Source organism: Rissa tridactyla, chromosome 11 (assembly GCF_028500815.1).
Source record: "Rissa tridactyla isolate bRisTri1 chromosome 11, bRisTri1.patW.cur.20221130, whole genome shotgun sequence".
Lineage (NCBI taxonomy): Eukaryota > Metazoa > Chordata > Aves > Charadriiformes > Laridae > Rissa > Rissa tridactyla.
In genome coordinates, this window is record NC_071476.1 from 18,418,720 (window position 1) to 18,444,041 (window position 25,322).

The following is a 25,322-nucleotide window of genomic DNA, read 5'->3' on the forward strand; positions in this document are numbered from 1 at the left end:
CACATGGAAATATCCAGAAAAAGTCAAGGAATTGCTGCATGGCCAGCACAACCCTTCCTGCTGAGACCAGGGGGACACTAACACTGTTCAACCTGCCTGTTAAAGAAATTATTCATCAAAACATTATTTCACAGCTGATGGTAGAAAGCTCCCCTCACGCTCTGCAGCTGTGTACCTCCTCCCCTCATTGGAGGGGTCGTGGAGGCCTCGTCTGTGCCACTTGTCAGCTCTCCAGGCAGCATTTGGGGGATGGTGTCTGAAAAGCAGACAGTGTACTTTGATGCCTGTCTTGCAGCTCCACCAATGACATTAATCCACTGGGGCGTGTGTTTTGTTCTGGGAGATGCTTAGGGTTACAATAATTCAAGGTTTGTGATGAAAATCAGTATTTTTTTCCTCCAAACCCACCAAAGCAAGCTTCAGGGATTAGAGACATACTGAAATAATGCATATTTTATTACTGAACCAGGTGGGACTATGCCTTTAAATGTGCTGCTTCAAACCCATCTGCACACCCCACTCTCTGTCCTTGCTCCCCCTTTCTCCGACCCTGCCACACATTCATCCAGTGTGGAGAGTTACAGCATCACTCTTCTCAGCTTGTCACAGCTGGCTTGCTAATGAAAGCCATCTTAGAGAGCCGTCAGGCCATGTCTCCACATCACACCACAGTGCTTTAACCTCTCCCCTCCCCAGTTTGTTCCAGGTGAGCTCAGGAATCAGTGGCCAAATAACCTTCAGCTGTAGATCACCTGCCAAGGGGCAGCTGTTCAAACGAGACCAGAGGCATGGCCAGTTTTTCATTTAGAGGCTCAACCCACTAAGAACTCAGATTACAGTAGTCAGATAAATGCCAAAAATGCTTTCTCGGGTATTTATGATGGGTTTCCTCAGTGCCAGGGCACAGGAGGCACTTCCTTCTGTTTTATAGCTCTCAAATCACACCTTTTGTGGAAGATGACAGGCAAAGTTCAGCCTTAACAGGGGCACTGCTGGCCTGCAGCCCCTCCCCGCTTTGGTTCCACTTTGTATATATGGTTTCACCACTATAAACATTTTTTTACTTTATATGAGCCTAGCAAATCCTTGTCCTCTAGATACACATCCCCTACAGCTGTAGGCACAAATAATAGAATAGACAGTGATGAGAACACCCTATAATGCAAAACTAAATGTCCAATTCAAATTTGATGAGGAAGTGTGAAAAAAAACACATTAAGCAGAATAAGAAGGTGGGACAAGAAATCAATTCCCCATTACATTCAGTGGTTACTTTTTTTTCCTGACTCTCAATGTTAAAAGCATCAATTACACACATAATTTACTCCTTCACAGCCTGATTCCGTGTTCAAAGCAAAAACATGCATTACAGAATATGAATTAGCCCAGCCATGACATGGAAACAGGCAGTGAGTGCCCTGTAGGTCTCTCCAGGCTGGCTTTAAGAAGCATTCCACCAATGCAGGCCAGGGGGAAATCGCTTTATATGCAGTTTGGGAGAAGAAGGTGACTTTGAAGCAGCGTGCTACTTCACTCAAAGCGAGAGGTAATCTCAATTGGTGCAGAAGGTATGATGCTGAACTTGGGAAAAGCCATGGAGCTGTTTGGGATGGAAAGTAAACATACGTCCCCAAAAGATTTGCCTTTGTGGATGTGACCAGAGGATGTAAGGCTGGTACAACAAAACACATCCTTCACTGCCCTTATGTAAGCAGCTAAGCACCATGAATATAAAAACGGTAGAAAAAGCTGCTTGTGGATGATTTCTGGACAAGTAGGCACAAGCATGATTTCTCTTTTACTTCATCTTGTTAACAGTGTCTTAGTCCTACATCTTGAAAATGTGATGCACATAGAGTTATTTTAAGCTAACAAACACAGAGAGATGTTCTATTTGTAAGGCGTGCTGATCCTTGACCCATGCTATTGAGTCATACTTGCAGGGTCTGTAAGTCCATTATGCCAGTAAGACGCATCTCCGCTGAGCTGCACGTGGTTCGCGCAGTGGTAGCAGCAGCCTATGGTCTACAGACAAGAAATCTCCCTCGGCACTGCAAGGGAGGGGAGTTTTCTGGAATGAGGTAGGATGATATGGAGCATGCCTAAATCCTGAGATGTACAAAGGAAAGCGCAACGCCTGGCAAGAAATGACCCTGCAGACCCATCTCCCTGAACTGACAGAAATTTATGCACAGAAAAAGTGGGAAGAGAAATCAGAGTTACCTCTTTCATCCTCCTTCATAAGTCACAGTTTAAGTACCTCTTAAGAAACGATGACAGGACAGTGCTATGAAAAGACAAATGATGCATCTAATATTTTAGCAAAACCTCCTTCTGGTGTGTCTAGAGATGCTGTGGTGGCTTGCTCATGTTTGTCTGTGTCCTAAACCTTCTGCACGTGGACCACATTATTTTGAGTTGCAAACCAAACTGTAAAGAAGCTAAATGTAGAGAGAACAATGGGTTCTTTAATGGGTCTAGGCACCTCTCATCTTAAATCCAAGAGTCTAAAGTCAATTCCTGGTATCTTGGATTGTCCCTTGCTTGTAAAGAGCCTGTAAGCAAACTGTTAATTCAGAAGCCCCTAGCTGCAATCTCTAATGGATGAAATCTAGTGTTAAACCTTGCTCCAGTCTCTAGAGCACTGGCTCAGCTCAAGGGTACTGGTATCCTGGGTGCCACCTTGTACCCACATTTATCTTTTTGTGACCCTTTTTTTTTTCGACTGATGAGGGGAAAAAAAGAAGCTCATTACAGTTAATTTATTCATTTTACACTAATTTAGCCCTGTTCCCTTTTCTACAATAGCTGCAATATAATGTCATTTCAGCAGAGCAACGCTTCGCAAATTTGGCTCAAGGAGACACTGAGCAAACAGCTTTTCAGAGAGCTTCAACTCAGCTGTCAGAAGGGGCAGTTTGGTTTCTGTGCAAGCAATACTTGCATTCCAAACTGCATTAGAGAAAAGCCGGTGGGTTTGTATGCATTTTTATTATCAGTTCCAGATTAGGAATCTGATGCTAATTTCTTCTTAAAGCCTGTGTTTTCAGTAGAATTTATATTCTAAAACAAAAAAAGGATTGTGATGGTTTTTTCTCACTAGGTCATTCTTTTTTTTCTTTTTTTTTTTTTTTCTCCCCCTCTGGCTTTACTCCAAGGACCTTTTCTGCTTGTTTGTTACATTCTCAAGATGAAGCACTCGATGGTTACAGCAGTGCTGGTAGTACTGGTGCAGGTTTCTGAGAATTTCCCTGCCTTGTACCATCGAAGTTGGTGGAAGCTGTTACGGGAAGGAGAGAGTTGTGGAAAATGCGATTTGGCACTTTGCTCTGAGCCTAAAGACTGTCCAGCTGGGACTGTATTAGACCGTTGCGGCTGCTGTCCTGAATGTGGAAATGTGGAAGGTCAGATCTGCGACTTGGATCAGGGCAACCATTTTTACGGGCAATGTGGGGACAACCTGGAATGCAGGTTGGATGCTGATGAAGCGAGGTTTGGGGAAGTCCCTGAGCCCCAATGTGTGTGCAAGTCTCAAGAGAGTATCTGCGGACCTGAAGGGAAAACCTATGAGAACATCTGTCAGTTCAACAAGGCTTACGCTACGAAAAGAAATATCAGCATGAAACATAAAGGACCATGTGAATCAGGTAATACGTACAGAGGCGCTTCCAAACTGAAAAAAGATCTGATTCTTATTTTCAGATTTGTTACTAGACACAGTAGTCTAACTTTATTAAACTAATACTCCATTTCTGTTATAGTGATCATTATTTTGTTATAATACTACTTTGTGTTAAATATGCGGTTCGGCAGCTGGTACTTAATCTTGTATGTTATAAGCCTCTATATTAGACTAGTGGATTTAAATCACATGGTGACTAATAAGCCATAGATCTACAGACCAGTTCTGCTCTGAATGAGCAGAGCATGAGATATTTGTTACAAAAATTGTATGTGTAGTTGGGAGTAGGTAAACAGACAGGATAGTCTGGGAGGACTGGATAAACAATTATTATTACATGAGGACTGGCTTGATATTAAAGTGGTGATAGCAAGGCAGATCTAATTCATGTATATATATACACACACACGTACACGTATGTATGTATGTATATAAATGTGTATGCATGTGTGTATCCACCTGTGTGTATATATGCTAATCAGTGAAGTCGAGGCAATAGAAGAAGATAGGGCTTAATTAACAGGTCTATTCTTGTCACAAAAAAGTCCAAAATAATCCAATTTCATAATCATCATAAAATCTAGCTAACCCATTAAGTAGAAATCCAATGATTAGAACAAAAGCAAACTGAAAGAATTTCCCTAAAGACACTTAGAGTGCATGAACAGTTCTCTGTGATGACTGTTAGTGGAAGGATTTTTAGCTGGGTTGTACAGGGGAATCCTGCCTCCTGCTCATACGCTGTTCTCATTCTTCACATTATTACAAGTCTTTACTCCTGGGCACCTTTCACCTAAAGTCACATGAATATAAAATGAAAAGGAAAAAGTGAACAGGCTTTTGTTTCCTGAATGAGAATTATTTATTTTTTAAGTTAATGAAATATTTTCTCAAATGAAGTAAACAGAAGAGGTCTCTGGGTCACAAATGGGTCACAGTTCTGAGAATCCAAAAATGCATCTCTGTCAAAGGTTCATATATGAGAGTAACTTGGGTAGATTTTACCCACTCCTTGCTAGCAATCTGTTCCCTCCAATCCCTTTTATATTGAATGAACACTGTATATTGAATACTTAAAAGGAAAAGCGATGAACAGCTAATACCAGACTTCTTTCCTCTTTCTCTAGTTGCAAGAGAAACATCCATTAAAGAATCTCTTATTTGTCATTAGGGTATTAAGCTGGGAAAACGAGGCTTGTCAGTAAAGAGACATTCAGAAAACTCAATGCGTACCAGCCCACAGTATGATTGAAAGCCTGTTAGCCCTCGGGTAGGTGTTCTTATTTGGGATTAAAATAGCCCTAGTTCTTGCGGTGTAGCCCCTTCGCGAATATTTCAGTTAGAAGTGCCACTCAAGTAGCAACTGATGTTAACTTTGCAGCAGAGGCAGCTGTTCAGGAATACAGGATTAAAGCAATGGTCTGCTCTAATCAATTAAACAGAACTGGCCGCGTACAAAAAGCTTTAATTTGGAAGTACTCCCACTTTTAATTGGCCATCCACCAGGCCTTGCAGTCACCCCCGACGTGCACAACACCGCTCATCAAGCAGGAGGAAGCTGCTCTGCATGCAGGCATCACCCCCAGCGCTTTCCCACTGCTTCCCTGGGTCCCCAGAAAGGCTGGACCCTCTCTCCAGGAATGCAGAAAAATTTCCGAGGATGGCTCAGCTTACTGAATTGCACAGAAGCCTGGAGGCAAGTTCATAGCCGTGTCAGTGCGGTGCAGAGTTTAGTTAAGAAAAATGGGGGCCCGTCCCCTTGGCTCTCACAGAGGGAAGTGCCCAGCTTGTGTATGCACCCTGCTGCAGCAGAGCCCCTGATCCTGAGGCGGGTGCTGGGCTTGCGGGGAAGGGGAGCACCAGTGCCCCCCTTCTCACCCTCTCAGAGCAGCAGCTGGCGATCCTGCGTTTGTAGCTTCTGTTTCAGACCCTGGAAGGAGCCTGGGCCTTTCAGCAAGCAGTAGGGCACAGAGGTGCTACCAGGGGGTGCCATGCCTCTGTCCCCAGTAAGAGACAACCAGTAAGCCCCCTCTCTGCCACAGCAGCTATCTGAACCAGCACAGCAGGCATGTGAAAGCGCACCGTGATTTAGACTGGTTTTTCATGGCTGCAGCTGATGACAAAAGGCAACGGGGAGTCTGGCTCTAAGAGAAGCAACCTCAGTGTGGCACTAGCTTTCTGCTGACTCCAATTTGCATGAGAAACAAACACTGAACACTGTGGGGTTTTGGTACCAAGCTATAAATATAACCTTCACTCAACTCAAAGTACTTTGTTTTGTTATTTCTCCTTCAAAGCATCTGCTGTTTCCTATTGATGCCAAATGGATTAATTGTATACAGCAACCAATGAATAAATAAATAACAATAAACTCCTTTCATCAGAAGAGTACAGCCTTTTATCTTTCGTCTGTCACCAGAAAAAGGAGAAGAAAAAGGCCTAGCTCCCTAAAGAAACACTGAAAAAGCCCTTCTTTTCCTGAAAGCTAGTTTTGATCAGTTTATCTAATAATTTACCAAGGTTACTAAGTACATTGATTATATACAGATTCTCCACACTTAATCCATCCCCATTCACATTCAAACCTCTCTTGCTGATGATTTAACAAAGTAACAGAACAATCTAGCAGTGATTCTCTTTAAATGTAGCATATAATTTATTTTAAATGTAAATTTTGGAGTAAAAAACAATCAATCAATTCACGAAGTTTTCTGCCATTTTCATCAAATCAGACATAGATTAGCAAAAATTAGCATGAGTTAAGGGGGTGGGGGGGAGGGCATATTATCTTATTCATTAGTCTAGAGTGATACTGGGTTAATGTTGATTGTGAAAGGTGAAGCAGTATTTTGACTTTTCCTGGCTTCTGGTTTATGTAACACAAGAGGATAATTCATGACTGGGACTGTAAAAGGAAAGGAGCAACTACTGTGCATTCACCTCCAGATACTGAGCCATGAGAATGCTTTCTGTAGCTATCCAAAAAAAATTTATCTACTCCAGGAATCAAAATGACATGTTATCATAACAGTAAAGATCTGTTTCTAAAGACAAGGTTGTGCAAAAATAGTACACACAGACATGCATGGGAGAAGTTGGCTGAACACAAAATCTGAAACACTGAAAAATGAAGTTTGTAGATTTTTGTTAAAATGATACATCATTATTTCAATTTTCTTCTGTAAAATACAGCAAAATGGTGTTGTGAGACAAGTATTATTTTATTTCTGAAGGCACTTCATGTTTGAGTAGATAATGCAAGTATTTATTGTGTGTTCAGACTCAGAAAAGGCAGTTTGGTTAAATCAAAACTGTGGTTCTTCCTACTTGCTATGGGCGTGACCTCTCATGATGCCAGTCCTGGTCAGCCCTGGTCTGGCAAAGCCTTAACGACCTCTATAAAAGTACTCATCTGGGTGGGACTCAGACCATGCCTAGGCATTTCCATCCAAGCTATCATCTGGATTCTCCTTACAGTTAATGGAGAAAGGGGTATTTCCAGTGTGGAATTGCTCTTGGTGTATGGTAGACAGTGCTAGACAAATTTCTCGTATGTGAACAGCTATAATGTAGATTTGTAATTCAGACTCCCACGTCCTGGAGTCTAAGGATGTGCTTACACGGCGTTGTGAAGCCAGAGCCCTCAGCCTTGCGCAGCTGAGCCCTGTCTGTGGACGGTCACGTAAGCAGGACTCGGTTCTTAGCAATACCTCAGTGTTTTCTGTGTATCCGTAGGACACCTGTGTTAACACCAGAACAAAAGCACTAACCACTCAACATCGGCCTATTTAAAAAGGTTTTCATGCTGCCTCTGTACAGCAATAATTTAAAGAACTCATGTGAGTCAACACAGACGTGGTTTCTTTTTTACACTTTAATCTTAACTATAGTGGATGTGTTATTAAAAGGAATGTGGTTGCACTGAGATTCAATATTTCAAAGTATGTTTTAATATCAGACCCTACATGATAAGTTCATAAGCAAAAAATTTCTCATCCAAGCTATTCAGTTAATGCTGATTTAATACATGATTTTTGAAATAATATACAGGTTCTGAATGTACAGTTCTTATGAAAGAACAAGCATTTAAGGGTTTAAGTATCCTACTTCGAAAATCTTACTTTTGAAGAGTACCAGGATTGCTTAATGAGGCATTCATAAATGGGGAAGTTGAAACTTTGCTGGTAGAATTTGTTTGCAATTAGTTTTAATCAGTGTACATTTGATATTTTCTGCGCAGATATCGATTCTGAAAAACTGACAAATATATTAGAAACTTCGCTCGAAAACCTGCAACAGGCTGTTACAATTTCAAATGCTGAACCATAAACACTGTACCTACATATTGATTCAAATATTGCAAGTAAAATATATTTATTATTTACTATCAGTTTCTACTTCCAAGCATCTGGGATCTGTACAAAAATAAAAGCAATAATTAAATAAAATTTTAATTGCCCAGAACATGCATTCATGTTTAAACACTGGCATGGAAATAGAAAGAAAAGAGACTTCAGAAGGAAAAACATTTCTTGCTGAGGCCAAATAGATCAGGAAAAAAGCAGAGATCTCCAAAACAGGAAAGCTACGATAACAGTAAAGATGTTATTTCGCTCTCTGCTGATAAGTATTATCATCTCCTGTTAACATATAGTATGTTCTTAAGTACTTACAGAGGGATATGTATTTAAATTGTATACGAATGCATCAGGTGATAGTCTACTTTTTTTTAAGTCTTCAAGTCCCTAAACTGGCTCCCTCTCGTGGTTAACGTCAGCTTTTTCTTTGGGAAAAAGTCGGAGAGGATAATTCAGAAGCAATAAACAAACAGTGGAGGGGGATGAGGCTAAGAAAACAATAGGAAACAAGTAAGTGGAAATCTAATAATTACAAAAAAATAACACAAAACCTTATAAAAATAACTGGATTTCAATCAGTTTATCACTTGTCTCATAACAAGACCGTCAGATGAAACTGATAGCAATTGAAGATAACTGTGAAACCTATTAATGGTGTCATTCTGTAACTTGCAGCAATGGGTAAGAGGTTCCATAGGTAAGAGAAGGGGACAAAATTTAGGAAGGTCAAGGCAGTAACGCACTCAGAAAACAAATTTTGACAAGCTAGTAGTCTCAGTATTTTAGCTCTTAAGCTAAGCGAAATGTAACACAAATTAAGAAGCACTATCATGTACAATCAAGTTAACTCTGTGATTGTCTGCTACAGAATTTCTTGTGCTTTCCTCTGAAGGTCTAGTCGAGTACTGGCTGCTTTACTGGTGGGCCCTGAGTCTAGTCCACGATGATAGCTCATGGGACACAAATTAAACTTGGAATTTCAGTTTAGGTTTCACAATTGTGTAAGGGAAAGATGGGTCCTTTGAAAGACGCGTTTTTAAAAAGCCTGTTCACCCTTTAATGAGACACAAGTTGTTCTGAGCTTTAAAAGCTGCTTGGAATCATGTGGCTCTTCATAATGTGTGAGATGGCGAAGGGCAACCTGGTTTTATCACCTAAATTCGGAATTTATGTTAAATGCTTTTGTGTTTGTGTCGTCTTTTGCTCACTGTCTTCTAAAGCACGGTTATGTTGGTTCTTTGCAGCTCCTGTTATTGCTATGCCACCTCAGGATGTCCAGAATTTCACAGGCAATGATGTCATTTTTGGCTGTGAGGTGTCAGGCTATCCTATGCCACACCTCGAATGGAAAAAAAAGGGGAATAAAATGTTTCTGCCAGGAGATGACACACACATCTCAGTACAGGTAAAACCTGAGTTTTCCATGTCATATGGGATTTGGGATGAGGAGTAGGGGAATTAGTCAGTGAAATCCTCCCACAGGATACAATACTGTTGCAATAAATAGATTCCCAACAGGGGCCCTCTGACTATGCAAAGGATTCTGATTTCAGTCAGTGCAAGGATCGTTATTTTGGCAGTCCAAGCAGAAGAAATTGCAGGGAGGGGACCAGCCAGCCCGCTTCAGGGAAAGAAAAGATGGAAGATTCTCCTTATATAGGTATGATTCTGGAAAAACTACATGAACATATAAATGGAACCATTTAGGCTACTACCAAAAAGAAGGTGCATGCTGGGAAGGATGGCTGTTGGCAACCATTTTTCTACTCCTGATGCAGAAGTAAATTCTGGCAGGTATCTAAACTTCTTCTTTGCAAGATGCTGTTTCTGGATACCTGCCATTTGGGTTCAGTCCCTGAGGTGTTCAAAAGAAAAGCAAAGAAACTTGTTCATTTTATGGAGCACACTGTGTTTTAATCTGAGGGGAAAGAGGAGAATGACATTAGTATCGGTTCAAGCAAATCTAGATACAGCCTGAAAGTTTGAGCTAAAATTAAATAAATGAAAATGCAAATTCTTTTAAATGGAAATAACTTTCTGGGGAGATGAACTAATAAAGCCAGATGTACAGGCAGACTGCAGTAAGGCTGAAGCCTGCATCTGCATGCCTTCTCCAATGCACAAAGAATATGAACAGAGACCATGCAGAGAAATGCATGGAAAATCTAGCTTTCTGGATACACAACCCAAAAATGAGGCGATCCAATGGCCACAGGACATAACCTGAAGAAAAAGGCAGACAGAAAAAGCACAGGAAAAGCTAGCTAAAGTACCAAAGTACTGAAATACTGAGAGTCTAAATTATTTAGAAATATTTCCAGAGACAGGATAAATGCAGGTGGGATTAGTAGACTTAAAAGTTCCTCAGAAAAAATGGTGCGAGAAGCCACATCCAAATGCTCGTCACCTCGGAGGCTAAACTGAACCCTGTTAACCTATCTCATTAACAGAGTCAGCATGAGAGCACCTCTGCTAACATTTGTTAACGGTTTTGTGTTATTTGTTTGGAAAAGAAAGCTCGCCCCTTCAAGAGGCTTTAGCCAGAGTAAGTTGAAACTGACTGTCACAGAAGCGTGAAAGCTCATGGTATCTCATGCCAATCCATTAAAACCAGGATAAGCGCCAGCTTGGTCAGGGCCCTGGGCCCTCAACAACTCACCCAGACTTGCCGCTGTCATCCTGCAGAAATTCATGAGCTTGAGAAGAGGTGGCCATGCTTTGAAGCAGCAGCAAAAAGCGGTGCTGGGACACAGGACAGGAGTACTGGGAAGCAGAAGCACCAAAAGGACAGGGCATCAGAGCACTGTGAGGTTTAAACAGCAGAGCAGGGGAAGCATGAACTTGGAGGCACAGAGACAACAGGGTGTTAAAATATAAGGCAGTAGAATCAAAGAGAACCCAAGCATGATGGCAATAAACACAAAGCAAAGACTGGAACGATGTTTAATTCAGCCACAACCATTTTGAGAAGTATCATGGTGTCTCCTAGCTACTAATTTCAACTATTTCTTTCTCTTTTCAAAGGCAAGAGGTGGACCTCAGAAGTATGGTGTGACAGGCTGGCTGCAGATTCAAGGCCTCAAAAAATCAGATGAAGGCGTTTACATCTGCCACACCAAAAATAAGTACGGTGCAACATATGCCTCTGCAAGATTGAAAGTCATTGATGGTAAATTTTTTTTTATTTGGATGTGAAGAATATAAAAATGCATACAAGCAGGCTGCAAAGGGTGGGTTTGTCAGAATGCAAATAAAGGATATGAGAAATTACCTAAAGATGTCCATATTTTAACTTTTCTGTGTGCTTTGCTTTTATTTTATCCCCTAACAGGAGATTTAGTCCTAGGTATTTAAAAGTCAGAAGTGCTTCTGAATTTTGGGGAAAAAAATACTTACACGTTAGTATTGTAATATTTTGATGCAAATTTTACCAGCTTTCAGAAAACAGAAAGTTGTGGATTACAGCCACACAGCCGAGACACATATTATTCCGCTATCCTTATCCTACAGAATTTCTTTGATGTTAGTAGGGGCTCTGCACCCAGAACAACAACTGCTGTAGCTGAGGGAGTCTTTGAACCATGGCAGTTCTGCTTAGCTGTTTGTTTTTCATAAAGTAAGGAAGGAAACAGTTGTTGCTCCTTAATGAGAGTGTTTGCAAAGACCTAAGAAATAGCTTTACTATTGTTTTGCATTAGGCCCAGTCTTGCAAAATAACATCCTTCTTCCTCCGGGGAGGACTGGGTTTCCTGGCAAACGCAGGATAAAGATGCATTGTCTTAAATTTGCCTCCTCTTCTAGGGCAGTTTGTCACCAGTCTAGTTTGTCACTGACCTTGTTTCAGCAAGTGGTTTTCACAGCTGTATTAGCTCTGGTCATATTTTCAGGTGCATAGGATCTGCAGAGAACTGAACTCATAGTTTACTAGTATTGGGAATTAAATATATTTTCAACATCTTAAAATGTGAATGATACAGAAATTTGCTCATATACCAAGAGCTTTGATGGTATGAGGTCAAGTCATTGGATAAAAACCCTCTCCTTTTAATAGATAGCTTAACAAGGATTCAGAAACACTGAGCTTGTTGTACAGATCCAAACCCATACTTTCCTCTTGTTCCTATCTACAACTAATTTAATCTGGATGCAATTATGTCTTGCAGGCTCATCTCCTGCATCTGCATTTACTGCTGGCAGTAGAAGTGCAAGCTACAGCGTTGAATATGGGGACTATTATGATGATTCTGATGATGAAGATGAGGAAGAATATGAATCCGGGGACTATGAAAATTGAAACAACTCTGAATAATAATTGTTATACATCTGTTGTCCAACACCTTTTAGACTCTATTATATTCACTAGTAGTCTCTATGCTGTAAATTTCTCCTCTGATAACACACATTCACCTGTGTATCCACCTTCCTGAAACTGAACTTTGGCTGAAGTGTATCATGCTACTTACCAGAAATAAGAACAGTTGTAAATTCATATATTTAGACTGTTAAATAAAATTCTTAAACATGCACCTGCCTACTAAGTATACTGAAGGGATCAAATTTAATATGCATTTTTTAAATGTAAATTGTAATTTCTTTCAAGCATTCTAATTTGTCTACCAAAAATGTCCATAGTTAAACAGAATTTGTACCTTGTATCAATTTCCATGCTTCTATAATGTACTAAGAAATATCAAGAGATTGTTCACATGGCAACAAGCCTAAATATGAAGGTTGCAAAAGAGACTTTAATCTCCTTAGTTCATATTTTCTTGTAAGTTTCAGCAAGATTTCCCATCTCATTTGAAATTTTCCATGGTTAGTCTCATCAAGGGCAAATTATCTGTCTTTTGGGGGGTTGTTTACAATTAATATATACATGAAGCAATCACAGTCTAAAGCAAGTAAGCTGTTTTACTAGCAATATTCCAAAACGCCCAGAAAAGAATTCTTGTGCATTCAAACAGATGAGCACACCTTTTGGCCTCTTTTTGTAACTGTTCTTGCGCTACTCCTAAGAGTGTTGGCTCCTTTCCACCAGCCGAGGCAACGGTTCAAGATTTGGGATCATTATTTTTACTCCTAACAGCATCGTGTTTGGTGAGAATTACTGCAGTTTAAAGAAGGCGGCTGATCTGTAGCTCAGTGCATGCCCTTCAAACACACCGAGATGTGCACAACAGAGCCAGTATCTGTCCTTTGTCTCAGACTGCCCAAGACTTGCTCCTATATGTCCAAGACTTGCTCCTGTATGTCCAAGACTTGCTCCTATGTCTGACCCATCTATACTATGTCCAACTAAAACATCTTCCGCATTGCCACGCTTCTGGAAAGGGCAGACAGAAAAGCAGGCATTGTTTTTTTTCTTCAAACCACCAGAACACATGCACGTTTTTTCCAATTGTCTCAACCACTTCTTGATCAGCATGAATTAGACAGCAAATGAAATGCAATTCAAAACCACAAAACTTCCAAGTAATCACCCTGTAAAATGTCTCCAATTGCTTTTGTTAACTAATTACGTGAAGGCTGGCTCACCATTAATAGGTGATGGAAGAGACCAAACTATGAAAACCACCTTTGGGAGGCAGTTACACCTACGGGTTGCCATTGGCTGAGGACAGATGAATAACAGTAAATTACTGAACGACATTAATCACAGAATCACAGAATGACTAAGGAAGCAAAAGTTCAGGCATCTGAATGTAAAGCCTCAGTATTTGCAGTCGTCTTTATCCCATACACTGCACACACTGAGGTAACTTTAAGTTAAATTAATGGTATTATGGAAGCTTTAAGGGTAATCTTATTGTATGCATACACATACTGTGTAGATTTTATTAATGTATATGCAGTGCATCACAAACTCCTCCTGTAATGTTGTGCCGCTTTGTGCTTTTTGCCATTAGGCAGATTTTTCCTTTCAATTTGAATTACATTAAGAGATTGGCTATAGACTGCGTTTGCCCTGAGGTATTATTGATCTGTGTCCAGGTAGCAAACAAGCAAAGAATAATTTATTTTGTCCCAGACTTCATGGAGTACTGTGAACTTGTAAGTAGAAAGCATGCCACTGTGTCATTGAAATGGCTTCTTATTTAACTACTGATTTTGTTGTTTTGGTCTCTTCCTGGTCTTCTTAGTGATATGTCTAATAATTTTTTCTTATTATCTACTATATATTAATTTGAACATAAAATTGTCTGGTAGAAATCACTGAATTTTTTTTAAGAGTGAGAATTTCTATGGAACTATTTAATCTGCAGACATATTCAAAATCAATTGTGATCCGCATTGCAAATGAGTGAATTACATTACTAAACCAGTCACTAAATTGTGGCAATATATTGGCATAGACTAGTACATGGCACAAAAAATGATCTTGAAATCATTAGCCATTGAAATAAATTAGAATTCTTGAGGGCCTTTTGCTGTTGTTAATAAAAAATGAAAAACAGAAAGAAAAGAATGTTTGAATGAGAAAATGTGTAGCAGAACCACATCCAATATCAGTCTGCGACTGTTTGGCCTGATGGACTATGTTGATTTAAATAAAGCTAACGTTCCCAGAACAAAGGGCTCTAAATTAAATATATTGCATTTCTCTCTGTATTTTTTTTTATATATATATTTAATAATTTGTTGTAAATTATCAGCCATTCCTTTCAGTAAGAAAACTGCATGGTAGGGAAAATCCTGATGTGATGTACCCTGATCTTTGCTACTTCTTTTTGGGGGAGGGACAGAAATGGCTGGTTTTGTTTATATGCTTTAATCACATCACTTAAATAAATTTAAAAAAAATGCATGGAGAAGATTCAGCCCTCTCTAAGCAGCGTGGCAAACAAATGGATCTAATTGTGAATGCATTGCCTGGGGCAACAGATCTATTCACATAATCCAAAGTAACATCAAATTCAGGAAGTTGATTTTATTTCACCTAGCAGAAAACAAGGCAGACTTGAGCTGGAAACTGTATAATAATACTGCAGGGAGGTCTCTTGTGAGGCAGACCTAAAATCCTCCTTTAATTCAGCTTCCCTGGAACATAGCAAGAATTTTGTCGTTATCTTCCAGGGAAGCAAGTCTGAATTGCATGGCACAACTTCCTCCTGTCAATGCCCATCACATAAGCACCTTCACTGGGTCACTTCCCCCTCCCATATAAAGATAACGGAATGGCATAAAAGTTCATTAATAAATTACAGTCCTTAATGCCGCTTTGTCCTTTGGACTAGGACTCTGACATAGTCTGGGGTAGTTTCACAGTCTAACATTCTTACTTGCTGTGTTAAATCTCAGGAGTTTTGTCAAGTATTAGTCTAGGAATCCATTAATTCTTTAGCTAGACCAATTTTTTTCCCCTTAAAATAATCAGGCTATAGTTGACAGAAATCGGATACGGAAATGCAATTGCCTGCATCTGAGAGATTAAATGATTCAATTGATGATTAAATAAGGTACAAAGAGTCACATGGCTGCACTGTGTCGCTGAGCACACAGCAGAGCCTGTGCTCCCTGCCTCCCGCGTGGTACAAGCTCTGTGTTCTCACTTCTGTCCGTGCTTATCTGCCGACACAGAAAGGAGACCCAGGTCGGAGGGGAGAGGGTGTTTCTGGCTAAGAGAAAACACACTCCCGTACGCTTAGCTACCTATGCTGTCCATAGATTACGCTCAGCTCTTGAACTATTTAACTTATTAACCTCATTTATGCATGCCTTTGCATAGCTTAGTGGCACAGCCTAGGCAACAGCCCATCACCTGCAGCAGGACACGGAGTCATTGCTAGAGCTGAAACTCAGCTCAGAGGGTCAAGGTCTTTGAAGGATACGCAAGAACTTCCTCTTACCTTTTTGACCTGCATTGGCAAGCTGCTTCTGGCTCTTCCGACCGTTTATAATTGTATTGCATCAGAAAGTCTCACAAAGTTTCCACACTATAATTTATGGATGACTTTTCTTACCCCCAAGTCACCATTTCATTCCCTAGTCCTCATTTCACATTTTCTTTGGGGCTACCACACTTCACATAGGAATTTCTGCAATGTGGGCAATGGAGCGGTGGGGAAACACAAATAATTGTACACAAACTGCTCAGGCCCTGTATCATCTGTTAACCGGAAAAAAAATGACATGGACTACCATGGAGTTCAAAGCAGGGGAAGTCGAGGCAAAAATCCTTCCTACTGTGTTAAAACACCAAACAACAGCGTGCCCAACAAAAATTTCAAGCTTTTTGGGTGCAATATTCATAAATGCTTTCAGCTGGCTATAGCAGCAGGCCTCGCTGCCTCTCCTCCATCACACTTCGTTTCTTGATCTTGAATCCTCCTTCCTCCCCATGCCACTGACCCCAAAAGTGTCTCGTGAAGCCTAAACTAATACGCATTGCTGAGTTTTACCCTGGGCACTGTGTGGCCCTATGCCGTACAATACCACCGCTCACCTTTAGCAGGACAAGGAATACAGACATGCTCCTCTTGCTTTGGCCTTTTTTAGGTTTCTTCATTAGTGACAAAAACTGGTTGCTCTCTGATTGCGTATGATGCAATGTTGCAGGTGCACGCAGTCTGTGACGGGCTCTGCAACCCACGCCAGACAACCTCACCAATTTCTGCCCAAGGCAGCAGCTCACGTACCTACAGCATCACCTTTTAGGAAAGCGACCACATGCTCTAGGGACAGGGAATACCCCATCCTTTGGTGCCAGTTATTCCGGCAGAGAGTTGCCAGCACTGCTTAGTTCTGTTCCAAAGTTGTCCAGCTTCACTTCATAGTGGTTAGAATCAATTACACCTTTTTCTTTGATGTTAAGAATCTAGCTGCATTAAAAGACATTTTTTCACATGCAGATACTCGTAGACATTGTTCAAGTCACTTTATGTCCTTAACGTGGATGATCTCAATACTGACTTTTTTCTGTCTCCCACTTACATGGTGTGTTTCTTCACTAACACTGACTTATTCCTTTAACTCTAGAAAAAGGATGTATTGGATAAGATTCTCTCTTTGCAGTGCTTGAACTTAAGAAGTGAAATATCTATGTTAATTTTGATGTCACAGACCCCACACGTTACCTGAACCAGCGCTTAGCAAAGATGGGATTCATCTCATCCAACTGCAGACTGAGACAACTCTATTCTCTCAATTTAGTTTCTGCTCTCCTTTCTAGGCACCTGTAGAGGGGGATTTTCCCCCTTATCTGGAGTAACTGAGGCACCCGTCCCTTCAGGCGCAGCTGCCACCACCTCAGCGTCAGCTCCTTGGCCTCCTGGATTGAAGCGGAGTTCAAGGATTTTTCCACTCTCAGCAACCTTCCAGCACTTCCCAAACTGGAATCAACATCCAAGATGCTGCCCTGGTTCAAAATCCACCTCAGCACCCCAGGCTTTAGTTTGCGTCTTTGAAGAAGCACAGATAGGGAGGCATTGTGCTGGCTTGGCCCATGTTTACTGAGCTATAAATGTAGGAAATTAACACTACATTGAATCACATCCATGCAACTCGTGAATTGCTGGCTATAAATTGGGAATATTCTTACAATCTCTCATGGACTGTGTTGACCTGAAGCTCCCACGTTCACTGAGGAAAGCTTTCCCTTCGCTGGTGCTGTCACAATCGGAGAGTAAATTCTTTGGAAAGGTGTATCTTAATCTGCATTGTGCAAAGCAAAATATCAATTTTCATCAGCACCTAAATGCGGTAACTAGTTAAAAACATGCCCTTTTCAGTCAGGAGAGATGCCTCTGCTTGGCTGCGGGCAGCAGGAGGGGAAGGAAATCCCGCCGACAGCCGCTCGCCGCACACCACGGCGCCCAATGGGGGCTGCAGGGACAAGATGGCGCCGCCCGCGCCCGGCGCCCCTTCGCCCAGGCCCAGGCGGGGCCGCTGCCGCGCTCCGCCCGCGGGAGGCGGCCCCGCACCGCCCCAACGGCCGCCCCCGGCAGCCGGCCGGCCCCCAGCCCCGGCCGGGCACGCCGCCCCTCCCCGCGGCCCGCTCCCGCCGCCGCTCGGGAAGATGGCGCGGCGCCTCCAGGTCAGTGCAGCGGCGGCGGCGCGGCGGGTGGAGCGGCGGGGTACCTTGGGGCTCGGCCGGGCTGTTGGGGCAGAACCACGGCAGAGGATAGGGAGGTCCTGAGGGGCGCGGGGGAGCCCTGGGCGTGCTGCGGGGCGGCTGCGGCCGCGGCGGCCGAACGGGGCAGGGGACCGCGGCGTGCGGAGCTTCGCCCTGGGCGGGGGTGGCCGGGAGCGGGCGGTGTTGAGGCGAGCGGGCTCCGTCGGAGTGCTGTGGACCGCGGTGGCGGTCTCGGGTGGGCTGTGGTGAGGCGGGGGGGGATGTCGGGTTGCGGGGGGTACGCGGGTGGTGCTGGCCTCGCCGTGGGAGTTGGAGCCGCGATGTCACAGCGTGGGGGGCGTGTGGCGCCGGCAGCTGCGGGGCTGGCCGGCCGTGCATGGCTTTTCCACACTTCCCATCGCGTTGGTGTCTGTTCGCTTGGGATGCTGGGTTCGTGGCTACTCCAGGCCTGTGGGAGCTAGCCGCACCTGCTCGCCTGTGGCCACCTCTTCCCGAAGGCGTTGGTGGGCCCACAGCTCGGCCCCAGCCCTGAGGGCCAGAGGCAGCCCCTCACCGGGAGTTGTCCGAGGGGGGCATTGTCCACCGAAACGGTGCCTCAGAAAATGGAGGTGGAAAGCGGGGGCGGGAAAGCGGCCCCGGAAGACACAGCATCCTGAGGTGTCAGGTATTCACCTGGAGTCCCTTGGGGTTCCACTGGAGTGGTGGCAGCAGCTTCCACAGTGGCTGTTTAAGGCCTTTATTTAAATACTTGGGCACCAGGTGCGCTATGTAAAAGGACCACTAAAATACCTTTTGTTGTCACCTCATATGGTAGCGTTTCAACGGTTATGCCTGTCCTGTTGCTCTCACGTTGAGGTGGTGGAACCCTCTTCATAGCATGTTTTCAGTCAGAAAAGGCTGATTAAAATCAGAATGTCTGTGGGAATTTGTCAGTGTCAGCAAAACTTTAAGCGTGAACTTACCTGGTTTCCTGCCAGTTCGCTTGGCTCCTTGGCCGCTTGCCTGGTGGGTTGCTGCCGAGCTGGGCCCCCGGCATTTCTGGACCTTGGCTCTTTCATGGGCTAGTAGGAGAGCTGCCAGGGACTCTTGAGAGCTGGGGAGGTGGGACCAGAAGTGTCTGCAGAGCTTTATTTAGCTTATTCTTGAACATTATGAAAGTGTGACAAGCTGAAAAAAAAAAATAATCGCAGTATCTAAGCTTTTTCATTAGGATGTGAATCTGCTTCTTGGGAAAAGTTGCACTTTGTGATCAAAAATGCCACTTTTTATCCAGGTCTGTTTCTACTCCTGACTTGCTAAAGCAGCCAGCGGCTCACTGCTACATCCTCTTCGTCGACAGTATTGTTGTTTTCTTAGGAATCACCTTTCAGCTATTGATAAGAACTTGAGTAAAGGAGGTCTCTGAAGGCATCAGTTTCACATGTTTTGTGTCACAATAAAAAGGGATTGTGACAGTCTTCTGTTTTCTCGAAGAAAATATACATCTAATATAGAGAGCTAGTGTTTGACTTCTCATTGGTTTCTCCAAATATTTTTTTCTTAATCAAGTTGAATAATATCTCTATTGCTCATCTGAGTTGCCGTCATATACAAGATGGTTGTATTTGCTGATTTCAGGTTGTATTTTTTGGTTTCGCTATCTGAATCACGGCACGTTTTCTTGGTGTACTACACATAAAATATAACCCAGAGAACATCTAACAAGTTCCTTGGCAGTCTGAGAATTCTGAGACATCTCTGGCCGTACCTCAAGCCTACCAATAAGAAACGTGTCATAACGTTCTCTTGAGACCAAATGTCCAGATAAAGCATTTCAAAGTGCTGAAGGCCATCCGTCTCAATAGACGATAAACCAGCTCTTCTTTGAAGATCATTATCTAGTTGTTGTTCGGGCTTGCTTTAAAAATCTGTGGTGGGATTCCCTCGTCCATCAGATAAAATGCTTCACAGTTTTAACTTGTCAACAAGAAGTTAACTCTAATCCTTAGCCTAAATTTCTAAATTTTGGTGTAACCTTAACATATTGATACCATGCATTAAAGTTTATTTGTTTTTGAAATCCGCTATCAATTCTTTGTATATAAATTATTGCTTAGCCAGCTTATAAATGGTTTGATATTTTAATGCTAGTTAGTATACAGATGATTTAGGCCTTGGTGATTGGGCTGATATCCCAGTTTTATTCTGGACTTTCTCAGACTTGTTGCTGAGGTTGGCCCGACTTGGAAGTCAAACTTCAGGTCAAATATAGAAGGGTCTTTAATTTTTGCTGGTTATGGCATGATAATTTGGTTCGTGCTTCTCAGATTGTATTGGAATTGTTCCATTATGGAAAGATGCATTGTAATTTATGTCTGAAGACTATCTTTGCTAGATGTCCTTACTCCCATGTTTTACCCCAATTATGTGGGGTTTGTGTTGTATTATATGTTCTCTAATGTGTATGCTTGAATTTTATGAGTCTTAATTTTCACTTGGCGTGGATCGGGCTTCATTTAAAATTGTGTTACTGGGATTGTTACCTGTTCCTTATTTTTTCTCCACTCCTTTGAACATGGAAGGGAAACAAAGGATGTCTCTGTTGAGCTCTATTTGAGGTATTAGATGTGTTCATTCCAGAAGTCAAATGTGCTATTTCTTACAATTTCTTCAAAGCAACAAGTCATGGCTACTTTTTGACTGCAAATCAGGAACTCCTGAAGTGTCATTATTACTGAAATTCTGAAAAAGCTGAACAAACCCAAGAACTCCATCTGCACAACAAGAAGAAGGAAAAATACGGGAAAAAGACCATGATTTATTTTTTTAAGATAAGAAATGCGTCTCAGAAATTACATGCTTTGATTGACAAAATCGCATGTACTTTGGTTGTCAAAGACACTGTTACTGTCTTGGATTTTTGAAAGGCATTTGAGCTACAGCATAAGTGATGCTAGATTGTGCTGAACCAAATCTTTTATTTCAAGTACAAAACATCTGTTTGGAAGGGCTGCTGAGCAGGATTTTGACTCAAACTTTTAAATGAGACTGGTCAAATTCTGCAGGTTTCTCTTTGCGTCTTCTTTCTAAGCCAAACTCAAGTCATGAAATATTTACTGGGTACCTTCTAATGATGTGACCAGTTATTGACGAGAGTTACGTAGGCTTTGGGATGGATGCTGAAACTTCTGTTTGTGTGATGATTGCGAAACATGCTTAAAAAGGGTTTATCTCCTGTGAGACAGTGACTAGTAGAAATAAATCATATCCCTCACAGAGGAGAGAGATGTTCCCCCCCCACACCTTCTTACCAGAGACCTTTTTTTCAACTTCTAGGTGGAGAGGAATTTTAGCTCTTTTTTTGCTACTATAGCTTCTGAATTGTCCCATCTTTCACTGGTATTTGCATCAACAGATACAGATGATGCTATTTTTTTCCAGGTGTAGGAATTTGACGAGTAATTGCAGCTTTTAAAATGAAATTTGCTGCAAGTTTTCCAAGTAGCATAGCTCAAACTGTTCACTGTTCTCCATCTTTTCATTTCTCTTTGGAAAAGCTGTGGACTTTGCATCTGAAGACTCAGAAAACCAGATGGATTGAACCATACTGAAAATGCTTCAGTAGCTGAGAGAATAAGAAATGCCAACTTAATTTTCAGAGTTATTTTTGGCTTTTTGTCACAGAAGGCCTCCTATTTAAATGTGAATCATCTGGAAAGCTTAGGATAGGTAACAGTTCATGTTACTGGTATAGTATCTAGGTTTATAAACGCTTAAAGAAATCTTACGTGGTTGAAAAGCCTTCATGGATGTTTCAATTGTGTTCTTTCCTGACAGAGTCTGGCAGAACTGGAAGTACTATGTAACCACCTATATGAAGGAACTGATCTAGCCCAGCGAATGCAAGCTGAGAAGGTGCTCTTGGAGCTTATTGATAGCCCAGAATGTCTTAGTCAATGCCAGCTTCTATTAGAACAAGGAACGGTAAGTATCTGAAAGAAGTGTTACCCATAAATATAATCACGCTGATGGAACCTCACATAGGTTTCTCAGCTTTGGGCCATTACCATGTCAGTACAATAAAAGCAAAATGCTTTTCCCTTTTTTTTCCAAAAAAGGTTGGATCAGATGATCCTTGAGGTCCCTTCCAACCTGGTATTCTATGATTTTTTTGTACATACTCTGTTTCATAAATGATTCTAGAATCTTTTTCATTTGGAGGTGTTCTTTGTAGAAGTGATGATACCTTACATTAGAGATGTCACGGACAAAAAGGGGAAGCATCTTAGCTTTCAATTGTACTACTTTCAGAAGGGTTGTAATCGGGGATTGTGTCCTCTGTAGAGCAGTGTCTGAACACAGTGTGGTATAACCCAGTGTTTGAACATCACCTTGTTCTTATTTCCAGCTATGAGCTACAATGGGGAAAAAAAACTATTTAAAAAAAAAAAATAATCCTTTAAACTGCTTATCTGTTGTCTGTTAGTTTAAACCTTAGCATTACTCAGTTTAGTTTTGTGTGTTTAATTTCATGGTTAACTCCAGATAAAGTGATAGGGGAGTTGATCTGGATTTAATAGTCCAAGCTGAATCCGGTATAATTCTTGCTGTGTTTTTCAAATAATTCAAAAACAGAGAGAAAGAAAAAGAGGAAACACATTTAAAAATATCTTTTATCCAGGGCTGGACCCATGGTAATCATCTCATAGTTCTAAACTTTTTAGTGATTTTAAAAACAGGTTTCAAAACTAAAGAACTCCACTGAATAGTGAATTACTTTTAGGTGAATGGTTTCCATCCAAAGGGATGATATTTTTTGGTCTCCAGTATTTTATTAGCGTTTTGTAATTTATGTTTGTTTTTAATGAAACAAAGATATTTCTGAAATACATCCTCAAATAAATTTTTGGTACACTTAACAAACATAACCAGAACCTAATAACCAATCTGGTTTATTGATTATTTATCAGGTTTTGACTTATTGTCACTGCCTTTAATTAGCCTATTTTTGAATAATATCTTTTGATGTGTTTTTGTAGACGTCCTATGCTCAGCTTCTAGCAGCAACATGCCTGTCTAAGCTTATAAGCAGGGCATCTCCATTACCTGTTGAACAAAGGATTGACATTCGTAAGTAGCGTTCGTGGTTAAAATGTCATTATATTAGTTGGATCTAAAACTTCATGTTAGCACAGTAACAATCCAGTGGATAGTTAGTGTTTTTCTCTATTTCTCCCCATTTACCAAGCGTGTTATTCATATGGTAGTCATTGTCAGACAGTGAATGTAAAGGTGCTTGTGAGATCTTTCGTTATTTCTCTGCAATTAGCTCAAAAATAACATTTCCTAGTTTCAAAATTAAAACAAATAAATATGTTAGCTCAGATTACTTAATATTTTTAAAAAATACTAATTTTTCAAGATAGACTATTTATCTCACAAGATGCTAAAGAGATTTAGTTCACACTTGTAAAGGATAAAAGATGCAGGTATTCCTAGTAGGCCCACCAGTCACTTACATGTAGCATTGCTTATGATCAGCTCTTAACGTTTGTAAAAGTCACTCCAGGTCAGGTTCTTACTTGCAGGATTAAGATCCTACAGAATTTTCCTTTCTTCTTAGCATCTACGTTCAAGTCATTGCTATATCCTAAAAGAGATAAGCAATATACGTTAGGTCTTTAATAGTGAAAGGCTTTGCACGAGGAATGTATGATTCGATTTGGATTTTTAGAAAATCTGCACTGTTTTATCAGTTCTATGGGTAGTAGTACTCTGAAATGCATGGCTGAGAATCCGATGCTTCTTATCAAAGATTTCAGTGTTCTTTTAGGTAAAAATTAGCTTTCATCAATTTTCATTTTATACATTTCAACAGCTTTTGGAGCAGATTGATTTCCTTATGGTTAGAGGGGAATTTCTGCAGCTGCAATGGGCATTACCCAAAGGGATGTTCCAAATTGAATTGAGAGCATTCAATAGGGAACATCATCTGAAAAAACTTTTGTGTATTTTGAATTGTCTGTGAGAGCTGCTGTTACCTAGTGAAATAGTCAGTGCCCAATATATAGGACCAGAATGAAAAATTACTGTTTTACCTCTTCTCTGAATTCACAAACTATTGTCATATGTGTCCCAGAATACTGATCGTATATGTCATGTGCTTTGTGTTACTAAATATTTAGCTGTATTTAATGATTTAATGTAACTCAGAGTTATTGTACTAACCATAAGAATACAGTTTTATTTTAAAATCCATGCCTTAAGTTTTTATTAAACCATTTAATTAATTTTCTTTATGGAAGATGTGTTGCTGATGTTAAAATGCTTCTTTACAGGAAATTACATTCTGAACTATGTAGCATCTCAACCCAAACTGGCTCCTTTTGTCATCCAAGCTCTCGTTCAAGTCATTGCAAAAATTACAAAATTAGGATGGTTTGAGGTACTAAAAGATCAGCTCATCTTCAGAGACATTATTGCTGATGTAAAAAAATTTTTGCAGGTAGGAAACAATTGTTCACTTCTGCCGTTTTTTGCTGTTTGGACCACTTCATTTTTAGCGATTGGCATGTTACGTCACTTAGTTGTTGTACACTTGGGTGGAAAAAGTTTGAAGAGCATTGCTTAAAACAGAAGATCGCCCTACAGTGAAGAACCAGGGCAGGTTTGATACCTGTGTGAGTATGTGCGTTTTGATACCTCACAGTATTCTTATGCTGTCGTGTTGGTTTTTATGTTGGTTTTCTTTTTCCAAAGCACTTTTTCATAATTTGTCTGTAAAAAGTGAGCCCCTGTTGTCAAGCCATTCTATTTAATGCCTTAATCCTTTTTTCAATGGATGCGGAGGTACGTTTCTGATAGCGTTAGCTCCAGTTACCTGGTTAGAAACACTGGGACTGCACCATCTGAAGAGTAGGAAAGTCAAATGTTTTAAAGCATTAATCTGATTGTGATTCTTCTAATAATGACAGCTAGAATTGTACTGAACTGTTCAGTTCTGGAACTAGTTCAAATTATCTTTTTTTCAAGTGCCTGTCACGGAGGATTGATCAAAAAGGTAGCTTTATAAACTATTTGTTGGAGTGTTCACTGTTATGGTCTTACCTTGTTGATTTTTTTGTATAAGCAGTGGGACTTCACCTGCACTTTAAATCTTAGCAGAATTCTCTAGATAGCCCTGTTTCTGAAGTTTCTGAGGAAAGCTTGTGTAAAGATGGAACTATGGTAT

General features: G+C 41.1%; 2 protein-coding genes across 4 annotated transcripts in view; both read left to right on the plus strand.

The window, feature by feature from the left end:
• The first annotated feature begins 3,190 nt into the window (after nucleotides 1-3,190).
• On the plus strand, nucleotides 3,191-12,451 carry LOC128916249 (kazal-type serine protease inhibitor domain-containing protein 1-like). Its single transcript, XM_054217630.1, has 4 exons — nucleotides 3,191-3,647; nucleotides 9,285-9,445; nucleotides 11,065-11,209; nucleotides 12,204-12,451. Exons 1-4 carry the CDS (start codon nucleotides 3,191-3,193, stop codon nucleotides 12,332-12,334), a joined length of 894 nt encoding a protein of 297 aa, XP_054073605.1. The 3' UTR covers nucleotides 12,335-12,451.
• A 5,545-nt stretch (nucleotides 12,452-17,996) lies between these two features.
• RANBP17 (RAN binding protein 17) overlaps nucleotides 17,997-25,322 on the plus strand; it is a 159,938-nt gene continuing 152,612 nt past the window's right edge. For 2 of the 3 annotated variants that reach the window (XM_054217200.1, XM_054217201.1), the window contains exons 1-4: nucleotides 17,997-18,073; nucleotides 21,929-22,075; nucleotides 23,131-23,221; nucleotides 24,430-24,596. In XM_054217200.1, the coding sequence (XP_054073175.1) occupies nucleotides 18,056-18,073; nucleotides 21,929-22,075; nucleotides 23,131-23,221; nucleotides 24,430-24,596 (423 nt within the window). In that variant the 5' untranslated portion in view covers nucleotides 17,997-18,055. Of the gene's footprint in view, nucleotides 18,074-21,928; nucleotides 22,076-23,130; nucleotides 23,222-24,429; nucleotides 24,772-25,322 lie in introns of those variants that run through there. The other variant, XM_054217202.1, reaches the window with a different exon arrangement.

What these genes read in the sequence shown, in the direction of transcription:
- LOC128916249 (XM_054217630.1), top strand. Translation starts at nt 3,191, where the DNA reads ATGAAGCACTCGATGGTTACAGCAGTGCTGGTAGTACTGGTGCAGGTT. An exon ending in TAAAGGACCATGTGAATCAG is followed by an intron (nt 3,648 to 9,284) that starts GTAATACGTACA and finishes GGTTCTTTGCAG; the next exon opens with CTCCTGTTATTGCTATGCCA. An exon ending in AAGATTGAAAGTCATTGATG is followed by an intron (nt 11,210 to 12,203) that starts GTAAATTTTTTT and finishes TATGTCTTGCAG; the next exon opens with GCTCATCTCCTGCATCTGCA.